Below are 15,862 nucleotides of genomic sequence, written 5' to 3' on the forward strand. Positions count from 1 at the left end.
AAAAAAGCAAAAGAGAAAACTGATTTTCCCAATAACAGTTTCCCGTAAGACATTTCATACCTTCAATGGAATCTGCCAGCTAAGGGCAAAACTGCTTTCTACTGAGAATGCAGTAAACTAACCCGGCGGAATTGGAAAAAGGCAGGCAGCTAGTGGGGTGGGGTGGGGTGGGGGGGAGAGAGAGAGAGAGAGAGAGAGATAGAGCAACTGTAACTGAACACCAAACTGGAGTCTTCCAGGAACATCTCCCTTTCTACCAATCAATCGGAAGCAGCCAACACTCAGCAGAGTGTAATGTCAGGAAACACTCCCCTCTGAGATCAGCCTCCTGTTTCTTGAAACTGGCTGTAAACAGAGAAAGGGAGGAGCTAGCCTTGGCTTGCCAAGAGAAGCAGAAACTTTGTGAGTAATTTACTAGAGGAAAAACAAGTGCAGCACACATGCAGAAAAACTACCAAGCTGTATAAGGCTCCTGGTGATCGCAGAAGATCACTATGTGTTCCAAGAGGGAAAATACAACACCCTTCAGCATGCTTTCTTCTCCTGAGATGTTATTTATCAGCCATATCTGGACTCCGAAGTACAAAGGAAAATGCTACATGAATTGAAGGTAGGAGTTTAAGAGGTTTCGTAGCAGCAGGGAAAGGGAGTTTGAGGTAAGGCAGTGGGCATGACAGCTATAAGAATTGAGAATCAAAACAGAGTGAATGTTATGCAAAACGTTTCAGTAATACAATATTCTAAGGAAGCAAAAATTTATTTAAAACTTAATACAGTATAAGCCTTTGGAGAAACACACACGTTCATACAAAGGTTTTTATTGTACTAAGCAACACATGGTACTTTACCAGGAATAACTGCTCTCTAGGTACTATAAAACTGCATTTTTTTATCTGAAAAATAAACAAAATCGAATCAAATACTTTGACATATTATCTAGCAAAATATATTTTTTTCAGACTGAAACCCCGATTTCATTGGGATAGGGGTAGGAATGCCTCACTACCTCCTAGATAAATTTTTATTGTGGGCTTTCAAATGATGTAATTTTTTTATTACTCAAATGATGTAACAGAAAGAATAACCATGATAATTTCACCAAAAATCAGTTACTATCATGGCTATTACCCATGGTGGCTATGCTCTACCTCCACGGTATCCCAGTTGCTGGGGATCGTAAGTGGGAAGAGCACTGCTGCATGCTCAGGTCCTGCTTCCAGGCTTCTCATAAGTATCTGACTGGTCACTGTGAGAACAGGAAGTTGGACGAGATGGATCTTTGGCCTCATCTAGAAGTGTTCGTCTTATGTTCTTCAAAAAAACCCCAGTTAATCTTGGGGATTATGGAGGGTTTATCTTGGCATTATATAGGAAACACTGGGGCCACTTTTACTGCATAAGAAGAAATATGATGAGAGATAATATTGTTTAAATAATGGCTGTGTGGGACTAAGTCTAAGGGTATGAATTGATAACCTGCCCCTGTCTTGGAAAATATAAAAGAGAGGTAGTGAAGATTGCAGGTTTACACGTAAGTCTATGGTACTGATGAACTCAAAAGATGCAATCCACCAGTGACTGCTGCCTAATCACTTTATTTCCTTAGAACTGACTTCTTCCACTGAATTGAGAGGAAGTTGCATAGTAGCAATGTTTGGTAAATTGGATCAAAGAAAGTCATATTCAAATTTGCTGGGTTTCTGGTTGGTCTCAGTTGTGGCGGGTCCACAACTCAGGGGTATGGCATATGCTTTGCAACCTGAAGGTTGCAGGGTTTAATTCCTGACATCTTTAGTTTAAAAAAAGGAGACTGAGAACTGACATGGTATAGCTGTCTCTGCCTGAAACCTTGTTGAGCTAGATGGAGCAATATCCTGACTCAGTGAAGTCAGTTTCATGTACTCATGATGTTAAAATATTGAATATTATCTTAATATTTTTTCAGTTGAATTATGTGCAGTGCTTTAGATTTTCAAGATAAACATAAGGCATAAACATAGCATAAGGTATGCTATGCTAATCCTTCAGTTTAATAAAATAGGAAATCATTATATGCAGAAATAACACACCTTTAAATTAAGCTATGATCAAAGCAATTGCAAAAGCATTTGCTTGCTGCTCCAGAAGGGAAAACTGTCTTATGAGAGGGAGGTCAGTTCTTATAAATTATCCAGCCACTTCTGTGCCTGATAAAACTTTTGGAGCTGTCTTGATTCCTGAGATAAATTAGGGGTGCATAATTGAAAACACAAACAAAACACATGTGCTTAAAAACAACAGCAGCGGAGCTAAGTTGATTTGGGGCCAGGTTCTCCAGCTGCACACCCACGCAATTCCTTTTCACACCTCAGCCAAGCTATTCCTGTGTAGCTAAGAGGCAACCATGTCAATCAGCATTACAAACTTTCCCAAAGAATTCTGGACACTGTAACCCTCACAAAGTTACAATTCCCAGAAACCCTTAACAAACTACACTGCCCAGAATTCTTTGATGGGGAAATGTGCTCTGAATGCACTTTAAGGGTATAGCCTGATTTTGCTTTTTAGAAAGAAAGAAAGAAAGAAAGAAAGAAAGAAAGAAAGAAAGAAAGAAAGAAAGAAAGGGAGGGGGAGGGAGGGAGGGAGGGAGGGGGAGAGGAGGTGCCATGACCATGAATTAAGAATCCCCTTATTTATTTGTTTAATATATTTTATACTACATTTCTCTCCCAGGTTGGGATTCAAGGTAGCTTACACTGTTAAAAATTATAAAATACAAAGCATTCCACCCCCAGCAATTCTCTGGGAATGAAGTCAGTATCTCCAAACCAGAAGAAGAAGGGAAAATAGTGCCAGCCACAGAGGCACTTCCACAAGAATAGCCTGTAGTTAGTGCCCTTCCAAATGTGGAGCTGGAACTGTCCTCAAAGTTGTGGCACTGCTGTCCTTAGAGGACTCCGTTGCAGAAGCCCCAGTGAGACTCGAGGCTTTTCTGTTCTGCTGGCAGCAGCACTCTATTAGAGTAGGTTGTGCACCTTTTAACTGAAGAAGCATCTTCCTGTGGAGATGCGGCTAAGAACTGGGATACAGCTACTGCCACTATATAGGTCTCAACCTCAGTTTGCTTCCTGGTAAATTAATATCAGAGTTCTTTGGATGTGCAGATTAAATGTTATGTCCCTGGCCCAAGGAGTTTAAGATTTATGCTTTGACGGCTGGGGAAAGAGGCAAGGATCACAGGGGCAAAATATGTACAAGTACTGTTATACTGCTTAGATTTCCTTTCAACTGGGTGTGAGAACTTGTATGGTTAAGCCAAAGGCTTCATAGAAGAGGAGAGTTTTGAGGCAGCATTTAAAAGAAGGGAGAAAGGTACAGTGGTACCTCGGGTTACATACGCTTCAGGTTACATACGCTCCTGGTATGTCCCACAGAGAAATTTACGGTCTGCAAATAAAAACATCCTAAAGATCCCAGGCCACAGAGAGGTTAGGCTGGCCTCAACTAGAGCCAGGGCCTTCTCGGCCGCGGCTCCAATCTGGTGGAACGCTCTGTCACAAGAGACCAGGGCCCTGCAGGACCTGACATCCTTCCGCAGGGCCTGCAAGACAGAGCTGTTCCACCAGGCCTTTGGTCAGGGCGCAGCCTGACCCCCTCCTCTGGCAATCAGCAATCTGCACAGAATTTGGCTTGATGGTTGCCATTAATTTGATCTTAATTTGATTTAATTAATTTTATAATGAATGTTTTTAGAATGTCGGATTATTTTGATTGTTGTTAGCCACCCTGAGCCCAGCTTCGGCTGGGGAGGGCGGGATATAAATAAAATTTATTATTATTATTATTATTATTTAGGTTACAGACTCCACTAACCCAGAAATAGTGCTTCAGGTTAAGAACTTTGCTTCAGGATGAGAACAGAAATTGTGCTTCGGCAGTGCGGCGGCAGCAGGAGGCCCCATTAGCTAAAGTGGTGCTTCAGGTTAAGAACAGTTTCAGGTTAAGAACGGACCTCCAGAACGAATTAAGTACTTAATCTGAGGTACCACTGTAATGCCATTTAGGTCTCATCGAATGTCATTCCAAACACATAGCGAAGAAAAACAGAATGGCCAGATCAGTTAAAAGGAGCAAGAGCACAATATAGGAGGGGTTCAACATAAAAACAATTTTTGAATGCCTATGTAGCTGCTATAAGCCACAGGAAGAACAAAGGCTAGCTGTGGTTCCAAGAGAAAAACACCTTAAATTGAGGAAGGAAATATTTAGGTTAAACAGCAGCAATTATTATCCAGTCAGTATCACAGCCATGCTAAGCAGAAAATAGCTGTCATGGAGCATGCCATCCTAGACAGGCACAAGGAAATTGATTATATTCCAGTCTTGATGACTTTATATTCCAGTCTTGATGACGTTATATTCCAGTCTTCAAATTATAAAATTATACAGTTGTACCTCGGGTTAAGTACTTAATTCGTTCTGGAGGTCCGTTCTTAACCTGAAACTGTTCTTACCCTGAAGCACCACTTTAGCTAATGGGGCCTCCTGCCGCCGCCGCGCCGCCGGAGCACAATTTCTGTTCTCATCCTGAAGCAAAGTTCTTAACCCGAGGTACTATTTCTGGGTTAGCGGAGTCTGTAACCTGAAGCGTATGTAACCCGAGGTACCGCTGTACTCTAAATGATATTTTAAGCTTCTATAATGTGTAGGTAATTAGACAGGGCTTTTTTTCATCCGGAACTCAGTTGCAACGACTCTCAGGAAGGCACCATTGCCATTATAACAGAACAAGTGAGATGTTCATGGTGAGTTCCGTACCAATATTTTTCTAGAAAAATAGCACTGTATATGGATGAAAGAAAATGATGAATTGTTTTCATTTTTTTAAAAAAAAGAAATATATATATACTGTCTTTCCCCCCCATTTAGGAAAGCTGGTGACCAGCCGAGAAGACATACACGTTAAGGTCACTATGTGGAACTGCGAATCTTTCAATGGTACCAAAAGCATAGAGGACCAGCATCTTTGCCATGATTTCCATCTTGTACTTTCCATTTTTTCATTGCTCTACCTCATCATCTGTTTCCCAATTGGCCTGTGTTATAATGCCCTACTGGTGCTAGTCAACCTATACAACAAAGCAACTATGACCATGCCAGATGTTTACTTTGTCAATATTGCAATTGCTGGCCTCATCATCAATGCTATTGCACCAATGTACCTTCTAGGACCTGCCAGTACAAAATGGGCCATCTGGAGTTTCAACAATGAAGTCTACATTACCTTGCTTATCTTGTTCAATGTATCATCTCTGGTTATCATGTATTCTACCACACTGCTCAGCCTGGACTACTACATTGAACGTGCTTTGCCAAGAACTTACATGTCTAGTGTATACAACACAAAGCATGTATGTGGATTTATCTGGGGAGGAGCTATGCTTACCAGCTTTTCATCTCTTCTGTTTTATGTCTGCAACCATGTCTCCACTAAAATAATAGAATGTTCCAAAATGCAGAACAAAGAAGCAGCAGATGCCATCATGGTTTTTATTGGATACGTCGTACCAGCCATTGCTGTGCTGTATGCGCTTGTGTTAATTCTGCGAATACGCAAAGAGGCAACACCGCTGGACCAAGACACTGGAAGATTAGATCCATCAGTACATAGGCTTTTGATTGCTACTGTTTGTACACAGTTCACATTATGGACACCTTATTATGTAACTCTTCTAGTAAACACATTAACCAGTATGCAAGGAAAAGTCACGGATGAAAATTACACTAGAGTATTACATTTTACCAAGGGACTGTCAAAATTCTTGGCTTTTTCAAGCAGTTTTGTCATGCCTCTACTTTACCGATACATCAACAAAAACTTTCCAATCAAATTGCGAAGGCTGCTTAAAAAACTGCACTGTGGAAATCAAGGATGCTCTCATGAACGCACGGTTGTTCAGCAAGTTATAACGTAGGTATGAATGAATGCCAGTGGGCAAGAACCTAGTTTGGAAAGCTTGTTCTCTTATTCTCCAAGTTTCTCTTTTGTGCAGGTCACCTAGCAAGGATGATAGGAAAGGGGGTTTACACTGTAAATCAGGAGCTCTCAGTTTTAAACTATACAGGTAATGAAGATGGTTAGAAAATTGTTCAGATTCCATCTGCAGGTTACCCTTTGATTTCTAAGATTTCAATGCACTGATTCAGTTACACTATATGAGCTTTGTTCTGAGAATTCTGCCTGGAGAAAATCACTAGAGGGCCAAAAAGCTTTGACTGAACACCTAGCACTTTGTAATCTTCTAGAGCTAAACAGATATGGTATTTTTTATGTTCCATATAAAATAACATGATTTTTAATTTTACAAAGTGGTTTTATTTCAAGATGAGGAGAGTACCTTTTCATTGAGATACTCTCCACTAATGATCATACTGGTCCAATTGTGTAGCACTCTAAACAATGAAGTATCAAGGATAAAATTACTTTAGTATTTAATTATATTTTCTTGCTTATTTTGCAAAATCGTATTGTAAAAGGAGGGTCTATTTGCAATTCTAAAACAGATTATTTGCAAATTAATATTTGTTTTAATGTATCTTTAATTATTCATGTTTTCCTACATTTAGCAATGCATCAAAAGAAGCATTTATATGTTTTTCTTACTTTGTATCACAAAAACATTTCAATCAGTCAGAAGTAGCCACTTTTAGAAAAAGTTAGAAAAACAAAAATATTGCTTTACCTAATAAAATGAAGGACAAATTTAATATGAAAAAATTAAAAAGCACATGGGTTAAACAGTGTGTATCTAATTGTTATGGTCCCCAAATATTCATGCGAATTAACTACATTATTTTAGGGACTGAATAATTGTGGTTTTAAAAGTATTACTTCTGTAATGGAAAGGAGTAACTTTAAAGGTTTACAAGTGTATGTTATCTCTTCGTTATTAAATGAAAGACAAAAGAGAGGCAACTCTAATTCACTTGTGCCACAGAACAGCAACTTGTGTGAATATGCAGCCTATGAAATACATCAGGAGCAGGATTCTGATCATTCTAGCCCTAGTTTTTTAGCTGATTTGGCCCATTTCCTCCTTAGATGGTGCTGCTTTTCTTCCATTCTTGTCACATATTACAAGTCAGTGAAAAGAGCAGGCAAAGGTTAGGCTCCAAAGGGCCACATCAGAAATCCTGTGCACACATGCACTGCTGCTCAGGGCCCACCAATGTGGTGAGGTGGCAGTCTTAGGCAGCAGGTCTGGGCCTGAAGAATGCACCACTTGCCACCACCTCATCTGTGGCCATACCTCCTCCACCTCCACAGGCATGCCCTGCTGCAGGAATCACCACAGCAACAGTGGGGCACGCACAGCAGAGCGTGCAACAGAGGAAGCCGGAGTATAGTGCACCACGAGGCCGTGGCAGCGGCAATGTGCGCCCATGCTAGGGCACAGCAGTGGGTTTTATTTTACCTCAAGCGGCAATATGTCCCAGGCCGCATCTGAGAAGGTCAAAGACCATCCAGAACACCATTCAGTGCAGTATGAGGCATTGCAGGTGGAAGGAAGAAACTGGAGATCTTAGTGGATTTGTAGAAGCACCTCAGATATATGCAAATGGCTGCTCATTTTTGCCGAAGAAAATACTTGTTTTGCTTCATGAACACACAGAGTGCACTATACGTGGAGAAATCAGGCTGTAGAGATGGATAATCATGCACATAAATACTTTTGCTCGTATCCACACTTTAATACAGCTACATTCTGTTCTTCACAGCCTGATTCTGATTCTATTAGTAATACATATTTTTTCAAAGAAACATCCTAAGTTACTTTTTAAATATAGTTACATTCATTTATTGAATACGTATTTCTGTTACGTGTATTTTCTTCAAACTCTCTTTAATATAACTTCACTCTGTTGCAGTTTGTCCACATAAAGGACTATCCAGCAGGATCACATAAATGTAAGTTAATGGCACACTGCGTTTTCACACTATTTATACCATCACAGTATATTCCCCCCAATGCTCTCCAAAGCTACTTGACGGAGTACATGATTCTGAATTTTTCACATGTTTAGTCTCGTAAGTGACTTGTCCTTCAGTATTTCATATTCAGAGTCTAAATTTCACTGCAGGTCCAAGGTCCAAGTATGTTTAACACCAAATTATTATCAGTACCAGAGATGCAAGGTTTCCCCTGGTATCTTCTCCACTAATACAAAACTCTATTTACTTCCTACTGCAGCTCCAGTTAAACCCCATAGGTTCAGTAATTGGAAACATACCAATTCTACATCAGAATTGGACATTTAGCCCCATTTGGTCCTGATATGCACTAATAAGATAGTTTTGGCAAGAACTTAACATAGCATCTTATTTCCACTGCATAAATGAGCAAGACATCTGGGGTGATTGCTCTCTTCTCTTGCTGCCACACATCATTTGTCAAGGTAGTACTGGAAGGGATCTCTAAGACAGTGGTTCTTGGAACTGAGTGGATACAGGATATTTCACAATTCTTAGTTTAGGTCTTTAGACTCGACTATCAAAAAATCAGATTATATTCAGCTTTTTTGTGCTACACAAGTTGTAAAAAGAGCTAAACAAAACAAAGCTGAAATTGCATGACTTCAGGACCTGATGTTCTGATTTACAGTATCTACTTGGTGTTTCAGTCCTGCGTAGGCATTATAAAATCACAATGGCCTTTTATTATTTTAAGCACTGAAACTGCCCAGAAGGCTATAACCCTTATATTGTCAAATCTGTTCCTATCAAAGTAGAGACTCCTTCTCAGTAGAGAAATATTTAACCAAATACATCTGGTCTATTAATATTGCCAGGTGTGTTCTAAAAACGAATCTAAGCATAGTGAACTGGTACTGGAATAATCTCCTTTTTAAATTCCACAAGCATTCTTAAATTGCAGAAGACAGAATATCAGTAATTTCTTTTGCCGCTCACAAAATTCTCTGCTTCAGAAAATGTAAATTTATCCACAAAACGTGGCACGTGTACAGTGGTACCTTGGTTCTCAAACTTAATCCGTTCTGGAAGTCCGTTTCAAAACCAAGGTGCGCTTTCCCATAGAAAGTACTGCAAAACAGATTAATCCATCCCAGACTTTTAAAAACAACCCCTAAAACATCAATTTAACATGAATTTTACTATCTAATGAGACCATTGATCCATAAAATGAAAGCAAGAATCAATGTACTGTACTATAAAATAAATAAGACAGTATTGTACCTGCACTGATAACAGTCATTGTTTGGATGGGGGGCTTTTATCCATTTCCGTAGTTACACTATCAGTCAATGAGTAGCTGAACTGGGTTCCACACAGTCATAAAAACAAATTAACTGAAAAAGCCTCAAAAACAAAAACGCAAAATAGCAAAAACAAAAGCGCCAAACGTAATCTGTTCTGGAAGTCTGTTTGACTTCCAAAATGTTTGAAAACCAAGGTGCAGCTTCTGATTGGTGCAGGCACCCTGGAAACAATAGCCAACAACAGCATCGGACGTTTGGCTTCTGAAAAACGTTCAAAAACTGAACACTTACTGCCAGATTTCTAGTTTTTGGGAACCAAGGCGTTTGAGAACCAAGGTACCACTGTAATGCATTAGGAAGTTTTGTTTACTTTTACTTTTTCTTTTTGTTGGTCTGCTCTGAAACACTTAAAACATCACAATGGATTTCAAATAATGCTTTTTCAGAAGTTAGTTTCATGGGCTTTATTCAACAATATGTCTGGGACTTTCATTTCAGCTCATTGGATATTTTGTTTTAGATATAAGCTTGAACCCCAGCATCAGTCCCTGTGATTGGCAGACACCATGAAGCCCCTGGATTGATCAGGCCCAGTATAAATATCAAGGGCCTGACTTTCTGCCTTTGCCTAGTCAACAGAATCTCCTGCCTCCTGCACTTCAGGCATGCTTTTTACTTGGAAATAAGCTCAAATTCAATTGAGTTACGATACAGTGCAATGTTCTAGAAAAGCAACAGTACTTTGAAAATCAAAAAGGGCAGCATGTTAGATATATGGAAAGGTTACTTTTTATGCAATCAACTCTGTAAGTCATTAATATGAAGATTGTTCTACATTTTGAGCCACTTTTGTTCAAAGTGTTTGCAAATTTTTCATTTGTGTTTATTTCCCAGTTCTGTGTTTTCTCTCTTAAACTGGTTTAAGATTGTGTGTGTGTGTGTGTGTGTGTGTAACATGTAAATTACCTGATCTTTTAGCTGCTTTCCAGATAATGTTCCACAAAACCAACCTGTGCTATTTTTACCTCTACAATGCCGAACAGGAATTGCAAACACACTTCCATAAACTTTGCATCACATGTGATTTTCAGATAAGCTTTCACATAAACAACTAAGAAGACAACAGGTCTGCCACCTTTATGCCAATAAAAAGCTATGAGGTCTAAGGGGAAATATAAAGCAGTGAAGATAAAGAATTCTAAAGAATTAAAATTGAATTATGTTCGTTCTTAAAGCATATTAACTTCCTACTTATCAAATGTGGGGCCTTTCCATTTCAATGCCTGAAGGTTTCCAGTTACTTTGTATATATGAGCCAAACTGACATTACAATGAATATTACTGTATATATGCAGAGAGAAGCAATCTACTGATGTAAAAAGAACATTTTAAAGAATTTATTAAATTATTTCCTAAGATACAAATTTATCATCATTTAAAAATAAACTTCTCTAGATCATTAAAGAGTACTGTATATGATTTATATGTGTTCTGAAAGTCAGCACAACAGTGCCATTATTAACAGTATTATTTTTCTCAGAGTAAAGATTAGTATTTTTGAAAATGGTTTATGATTTGTAGATCTCCTCTAAATGGGGAAAGATTTATGTCAAATCAATAAACTAATAAAAATCCATCCCCGCCTCAACTTGTGTCATCTTTTCCCCAAGTTTTTATATCTTCAGTTGGTAAAGCAGCAGACACTTAATCTCAAGGTCATGGGTTCGAGCCCCAGACTGGGCAAAAAGGTTCCTGCATTGCAGTGGATTGGGCCTGATGACCCTCATGATCCCTTCCAACTCTACAATTCTCTGTTTCAATTCTTCATCTATCTTATATCATCTTCATCTGTCCCAACTGCAACAAAACATGTCTCTCCTGTATCGGTCTCTACAACAGCTTGACTTCACCCTCAAAGACGCACTCCTCCATTGTATCCCGAGACATACCCGGATTGAAATTCTTACACCAAACCAGTCACTCTACAATATACTGAAGGCAGACAAGAGGAGAGGTATTTTCACTAGATTAAGTTTGCAGTCATTCAACTTCTAATAAAAGCTAGGATTGTATAATTACTGTAATGTGCTTTATAAGGGGCTGTCTTTTAAAAATGTCAAGAAGCTTCAGCTGCTGAAGAACCCAGCAATCAGATTGTTAACTCATCATCACCACATCATCCCAATCAGGCCTGCCACCAAAACACAATACCCTCAAGGTAATGCCAACGACACAAGGGGCTTGGAGGACCCATCACGACTGCTGCTGTTATTCCTTTATTTACTTATTTATTTAAAGGGGTCCAAAGTTAAGAGAAGGAAAACTGTGCCAATTTCTCCTAAAATACCTATGGGCCCCAACAATAAAACATTAACTACCAACATTCTTGCATAAAAGTCTTCCCGTTACACAGTATTAGAAATTATTTTGGGCAAGTAAATATATGAGCACTTCGTCTTCAACATTTTGTTCATCATTCTAAAAGAAAGTATTTCATAATCTCCCAAATAACAATAATTCGATTTTTCAATTTTTTGCAGGGGAAACAAAAAAAAAAAAGGCTTCGGGAAAAGGAGGTGTCCCCTTTTCTGGGCTCTTGCATCTCTTAACTTAACATGCCTCTTCTTCTTATGCCCAGCTTTTTGTGGCTATTTGAGGGGGATTTCTTCTTCTTGTGGAGGTACAAGGGCCTGCTGTTTGTGAGGACTCTACCGCTTTCACTTCCCTGACCACCAGCCTCACTTGAGAAACTTGAAGAATTCCTCCCCACCCTGCTCCCATAATAGAAAGTGCTAAGTGGCCTGCTTTTAGGCTCTACCAAAAATGAGTGCTGGGAATGGGAAGATTGCTTGCACTCTTCCAAGTGGCTCTGCTTGGAGGGCACTGTAGCTTTTCTGCTAGTCATCATGTGGTGAGAAGGTCCTGGCTGACCAAAAGGCAGGTGTGGGAAGGGATTGGATAGCAAGTTACAGCCTCCTTTACTCAGTACCAAGCATTACTCCCCCTCTGCATATGAGTTGGGAGGAAAATACAATCTACTGTGACTACTGTGGGCTGTCTCTAAGCACAGTTGACCTCTCCTTGTACGGAGAAGATGTAAACCACTGAAAAAAAACCATGGCTCCCATGCTGCGTTGCTGGTTCTGCAGCCTTCTTGTTCACCATGTGCTGGAGAGGAAGGGGAGAGAGGAAAGGCTGAAGATCAATAGAGTGAATAAAAGGAGAAAGAGAGATCAGAAAGAGGGAAAGCAGCCATGGACCCAACCACCCACAGTTTAAGGCAGCGACCAGTTTGGAGGGTGTGAGATGGTTCCTCTCCAAGACAAGGTGGTCAATACTTTGTGCACTGCTTGCTAAAGTCAGAGGGAGGAGCCACCCCAAATAGCTGGATGCCCTCCAGGAATCACTGTTCTACAAGTTGGAATGTGTTGGAAGAACTGTGTTTTAGTAAAAAAAAAATGGAAGTGGGATTATTCACTCTTCTCCCCTTGCACAAAAAGGACAAGAAGGGAGCATGTGAGACCAAGTATCACTGCCGCTTGTTCATGATAATATAAATACAATATAAACCATGGTTGCCTGAACCAAGTAAGTGACATAAGCACACACAGGATCTCCCCACTCATTTCAGGCTGCAGCCTCAGGTGCCAGGGAGGGAAATGACCTCACAAACATAACTTCTTTGCCTTGCTGATGGCTGCAATCACAATTTTCATGTCTTGGTGCTCATGTCAAGGATACTGACACGCTGTTCAGGGAACTGGGTATGCTTAGCATAGTAAAGAGGAGATGGGGAGGAGATATGATAGCCATCTTCAAATATTTAAGGGCTGTCGCATGGAGGATGGAGCATGCCTGCTTTCTCCTGCTTCACAGGCTAGGACTCAAACCAATGGTTTCAAGTGATGAGAAAGCTTTCTGACGGTAAAAGCTATTTGATAGTGGGACAGACTCCTAGAAGAGGCAGTGGACTCTCTTCCCTTGGACGTTTTTAAGCAGAGGTTGGATGCCCATCTGTCATGTATGAGATTCCTGCATTGCAGGAGGTTGGAGCTGATGACCCTCAAGGTCCCTTCTATCTCTACAATTGATTTTATGAGCAGCTCATCCTTAGAAATACCAAGCTTATTGTTGTTCCTTCAGAAGCGCCACCCTGTGGTTAACTATAGAATGCAAAGCAACATTCTCTCATCAATTACCTTCAATCTAGAATTGTATCAAAATGAATACTCTGAGGAGCACTAATTTAAGGGAGAAACTATATATACACCTATATACACTACTTAAGTTTAAGATAATGCCATTCTACTTGAGATTTACTATTTTTAATACCTGACAAACTTGTTTCCTCTGTGTATTTTATTTTTGTTACATTTTAAAAGTTTTTTAAAAATTTGTTTTTGAGGTTTTCAGTTAAGTAGTAACAAAACAGATAATGTAGCAAACAATAACATAAACATGCACAGAAGCTGAAACATTAACATACACACTTCTTTTGCAAGTGATAACACAATATTTTGTACACTGTATACATATATTTTTATATGTGCTTGCTGTATGGAAATTAATGAAACAGAAGTCCTGCAGTAAATAATAATTTAAATAGTAAGAAAATAATAATGCCTATTAATACTGTAGTAGATCTACATTTCTGCTCCAGTCCTGCAGCGCCACAGACCACTTCCCTCTTAGTGCCTCAGGTTGATTATCTATAATTTAGCTAAATAAATCGCATCCATATACTCTACATATGCAGCAGGAACAAATATAATGACTTGCATAAGTCTTATCAGTTACAATTAGGCCCAAGGGTTCAACCAGTTATACCACAGTTGTGCCTTTAGCAGACGCCACGCCCTGTCCCCTTTACTCAAGAGGTCTTGAGTTCACATTATGCTCCTAATCCGTGCTGAAACCTCAGAGGAAGTCGAGGTACAGAACCCACTAAACAAGTCTGTTCCACACTACACTGCCTGCTTCAAAGACACCTTTAATTACAATAGCAGAGACTATTCTGCTGGGCCATTATGTTTGATATAAGAAGCACATTAACACAGGCTTTAACAACAAAATGCAGAGCTATCTACAGAGCCATAGTACCAGCCTGCCTTACTTGGGAGCACCTAGGTTACCACTTTAACACTGCTAAGCTTGAGGTCTAGCACAGGTATAGGCAACCTCGGCCCTCCAGATGTTTTGGGACTACAATTCCCATCATCCCTGACCACTGGTCGTTAGCTAGGGATCATGGGGGTTGTAGTCCCAAAACATCTGGAGGACCAAGGTTGCCTATGCCTGGTCTAGCACTTCCCTACTTGACCTTATCTGAAAGTCGGGGTTGGGGGGTGGAGGAGCAGAGCAAAATGCACTAGTGAGACCAGGATCCCTTTTCTCATTGGCATGCTCAGGTCTCCATTTCTCTCTGCTTCTAGCCTGGCTCCCAGAAAATGCACTGGCTCCTAGGGTTTTGCAAAACTTTTTTGCATCACTTGCACAAAGCTCCAGCAACTTGCTCAGCTTGAACGAGGCACAAGGCAGCCACCTGTTATAGCATTATGATAGCATACCTTGACCAGTGTGATCAGTGGAGTATGTGCGGCTACAGAGGAATAGTCCAGAGAGTATCAGAGCAGGGGAAGGGGAGAGGCACTTGTCTGTGTATCATCAATCACAAGCAGTGGTGGGGGAAGGGGGTGTGGTGGGTGCGGGCTGCCCCAGGGGTCATCACTGAGGGGAGTGACAAAAATATGAGTGTTGTTGTTTTTTTAAGAAAAAAATGGGCTCACTAAACTTTTTAGTTCAGTCAAGAAACGTAACAAAACGTGGCTAGCACTGGGCACCACACCGCAGGGCCTGCAGTGTGCCCGAGCCACGCGTCTTTCCTGGGAGTGATGTGATGGCTTGGGCGCCTGAAGGCTCCATGCTGCCTGAAAGGGTAGCGTGGGGCTTGCACCTGCCTACCGCCTCTCCCTCAGCCGCCCTACAGCTGAGGGGGAGGTGGCCAGAGGCTCCACGCAGCTCACCCCGCCTCCAACTGCAGGATGCTCGCACCGCACTGGGCACACGAGTGGCTAGCTACACCGCTGCTCACAAGGAGAAAAACCTTGAAAATTATTCTACAATTTTCACATTTCTGCTCCTGAAAGCTGACACTCTTATTGACAAGCATCTTTATTTGCTTAGGCAAGCAGACCCAGTAACCTTTGATTTGATTTGATCTGAAGGCAGCCCTGTTTAGGGAAGTTTTTAATGTTTGATGTTTTATCACTTATTATTCTTATTCTTATTCTTATTATTCTGTTGGGAGCTGCCCAGAGTGGCTGGGGAAACCCAGCCAGATGGGCAGGATGGTTATTATTATTATAATTATTTATTATTATTATTTGTTGTCAAAACTGAGGAATACACCCAGTTTTCCCCTGGGACTCATCTTGGTGTGCATTTCAGCCAGGATGTGCACCCATGCTGTGCAACCAAACACTCTCAAATGCCCCAGGCTAGGTTCATGGGTGTAGCCTGGGGGGGCGCCAGAGGGGCAGCTGCCCACCCCCATATCAAGTAAAACAATAGAAATACTCACTGACAAATCACATTGGTTCTGCTC

At 40.6% G+C, this 15,862-nt stretch overlaps 2 protein-coding genes across 8 annotated transcripts in view; one reads left to right on the top strand and one right to left on the bottom strand.

Annotated features, from left to right (window-relative positions):
- The window catches only part of GPR146 (G protein-coupled receptor 146), a 57,558-nt gene extending 46,664 nt beyond the window's left edge, over positions 1-10,894 (top strand). For 2 of the 3 annotated variants that reach the window (XM_028707151.2, XM_028707152.2), the window contains one exon: positions 4,909-10,894. In XM_028707151.2, coding sequence (XP_028562984.1) covers positions 4,953-5,954 — 1,002 coding nt within the window. In that variant the 5' untranslated portion in view covers positions 4,909-4,952 and the 3' untranslated portion in view covers positions 5,955-10,894. Of the gene's footprint in view, positions 1-234; positions 611-4,908 lie in introns of those variants that run through there. The other variant, XM_028707154.2, reaches the window with a different exon arrangement.
- CHLSN (cholesin) overlaps positions 1-15,862 on the bottom strand; it is a 146,837-nt gene that overhangs the window by 88,515 nt on the left and 42,460 nt on the right. The window contains exon 1 of one of the 5 annotated variants that reach the window (XM_077918698.1): positions 61-85. The exons of the other annotated variants lie outside the window; for them this stretch is intronic. The gene's annotated coding sequence lies outside the window, so the exon portion shown is untranslated. Of the gene's footprint in view, positions 1-60; positions 86-15,862 lie in introns of those variants that run through there. 5 annotated transcript variants of the gene reach the window in all.

This window comes from Podarcis muralis, chromosome 14 (assembly GCF_964188315.1).
Source record: "Podarcis muralis chromosome 14, rPodMur119.hap1.1, whole genome shotgun sequence".
NCBI classification, from domain to species: domain Eukaryota; kingdom Metazoa; phylum Chordata; class Lepidosauria; order Squamata; family Lacertidae; genus Podarcis; species Podarcis muralis.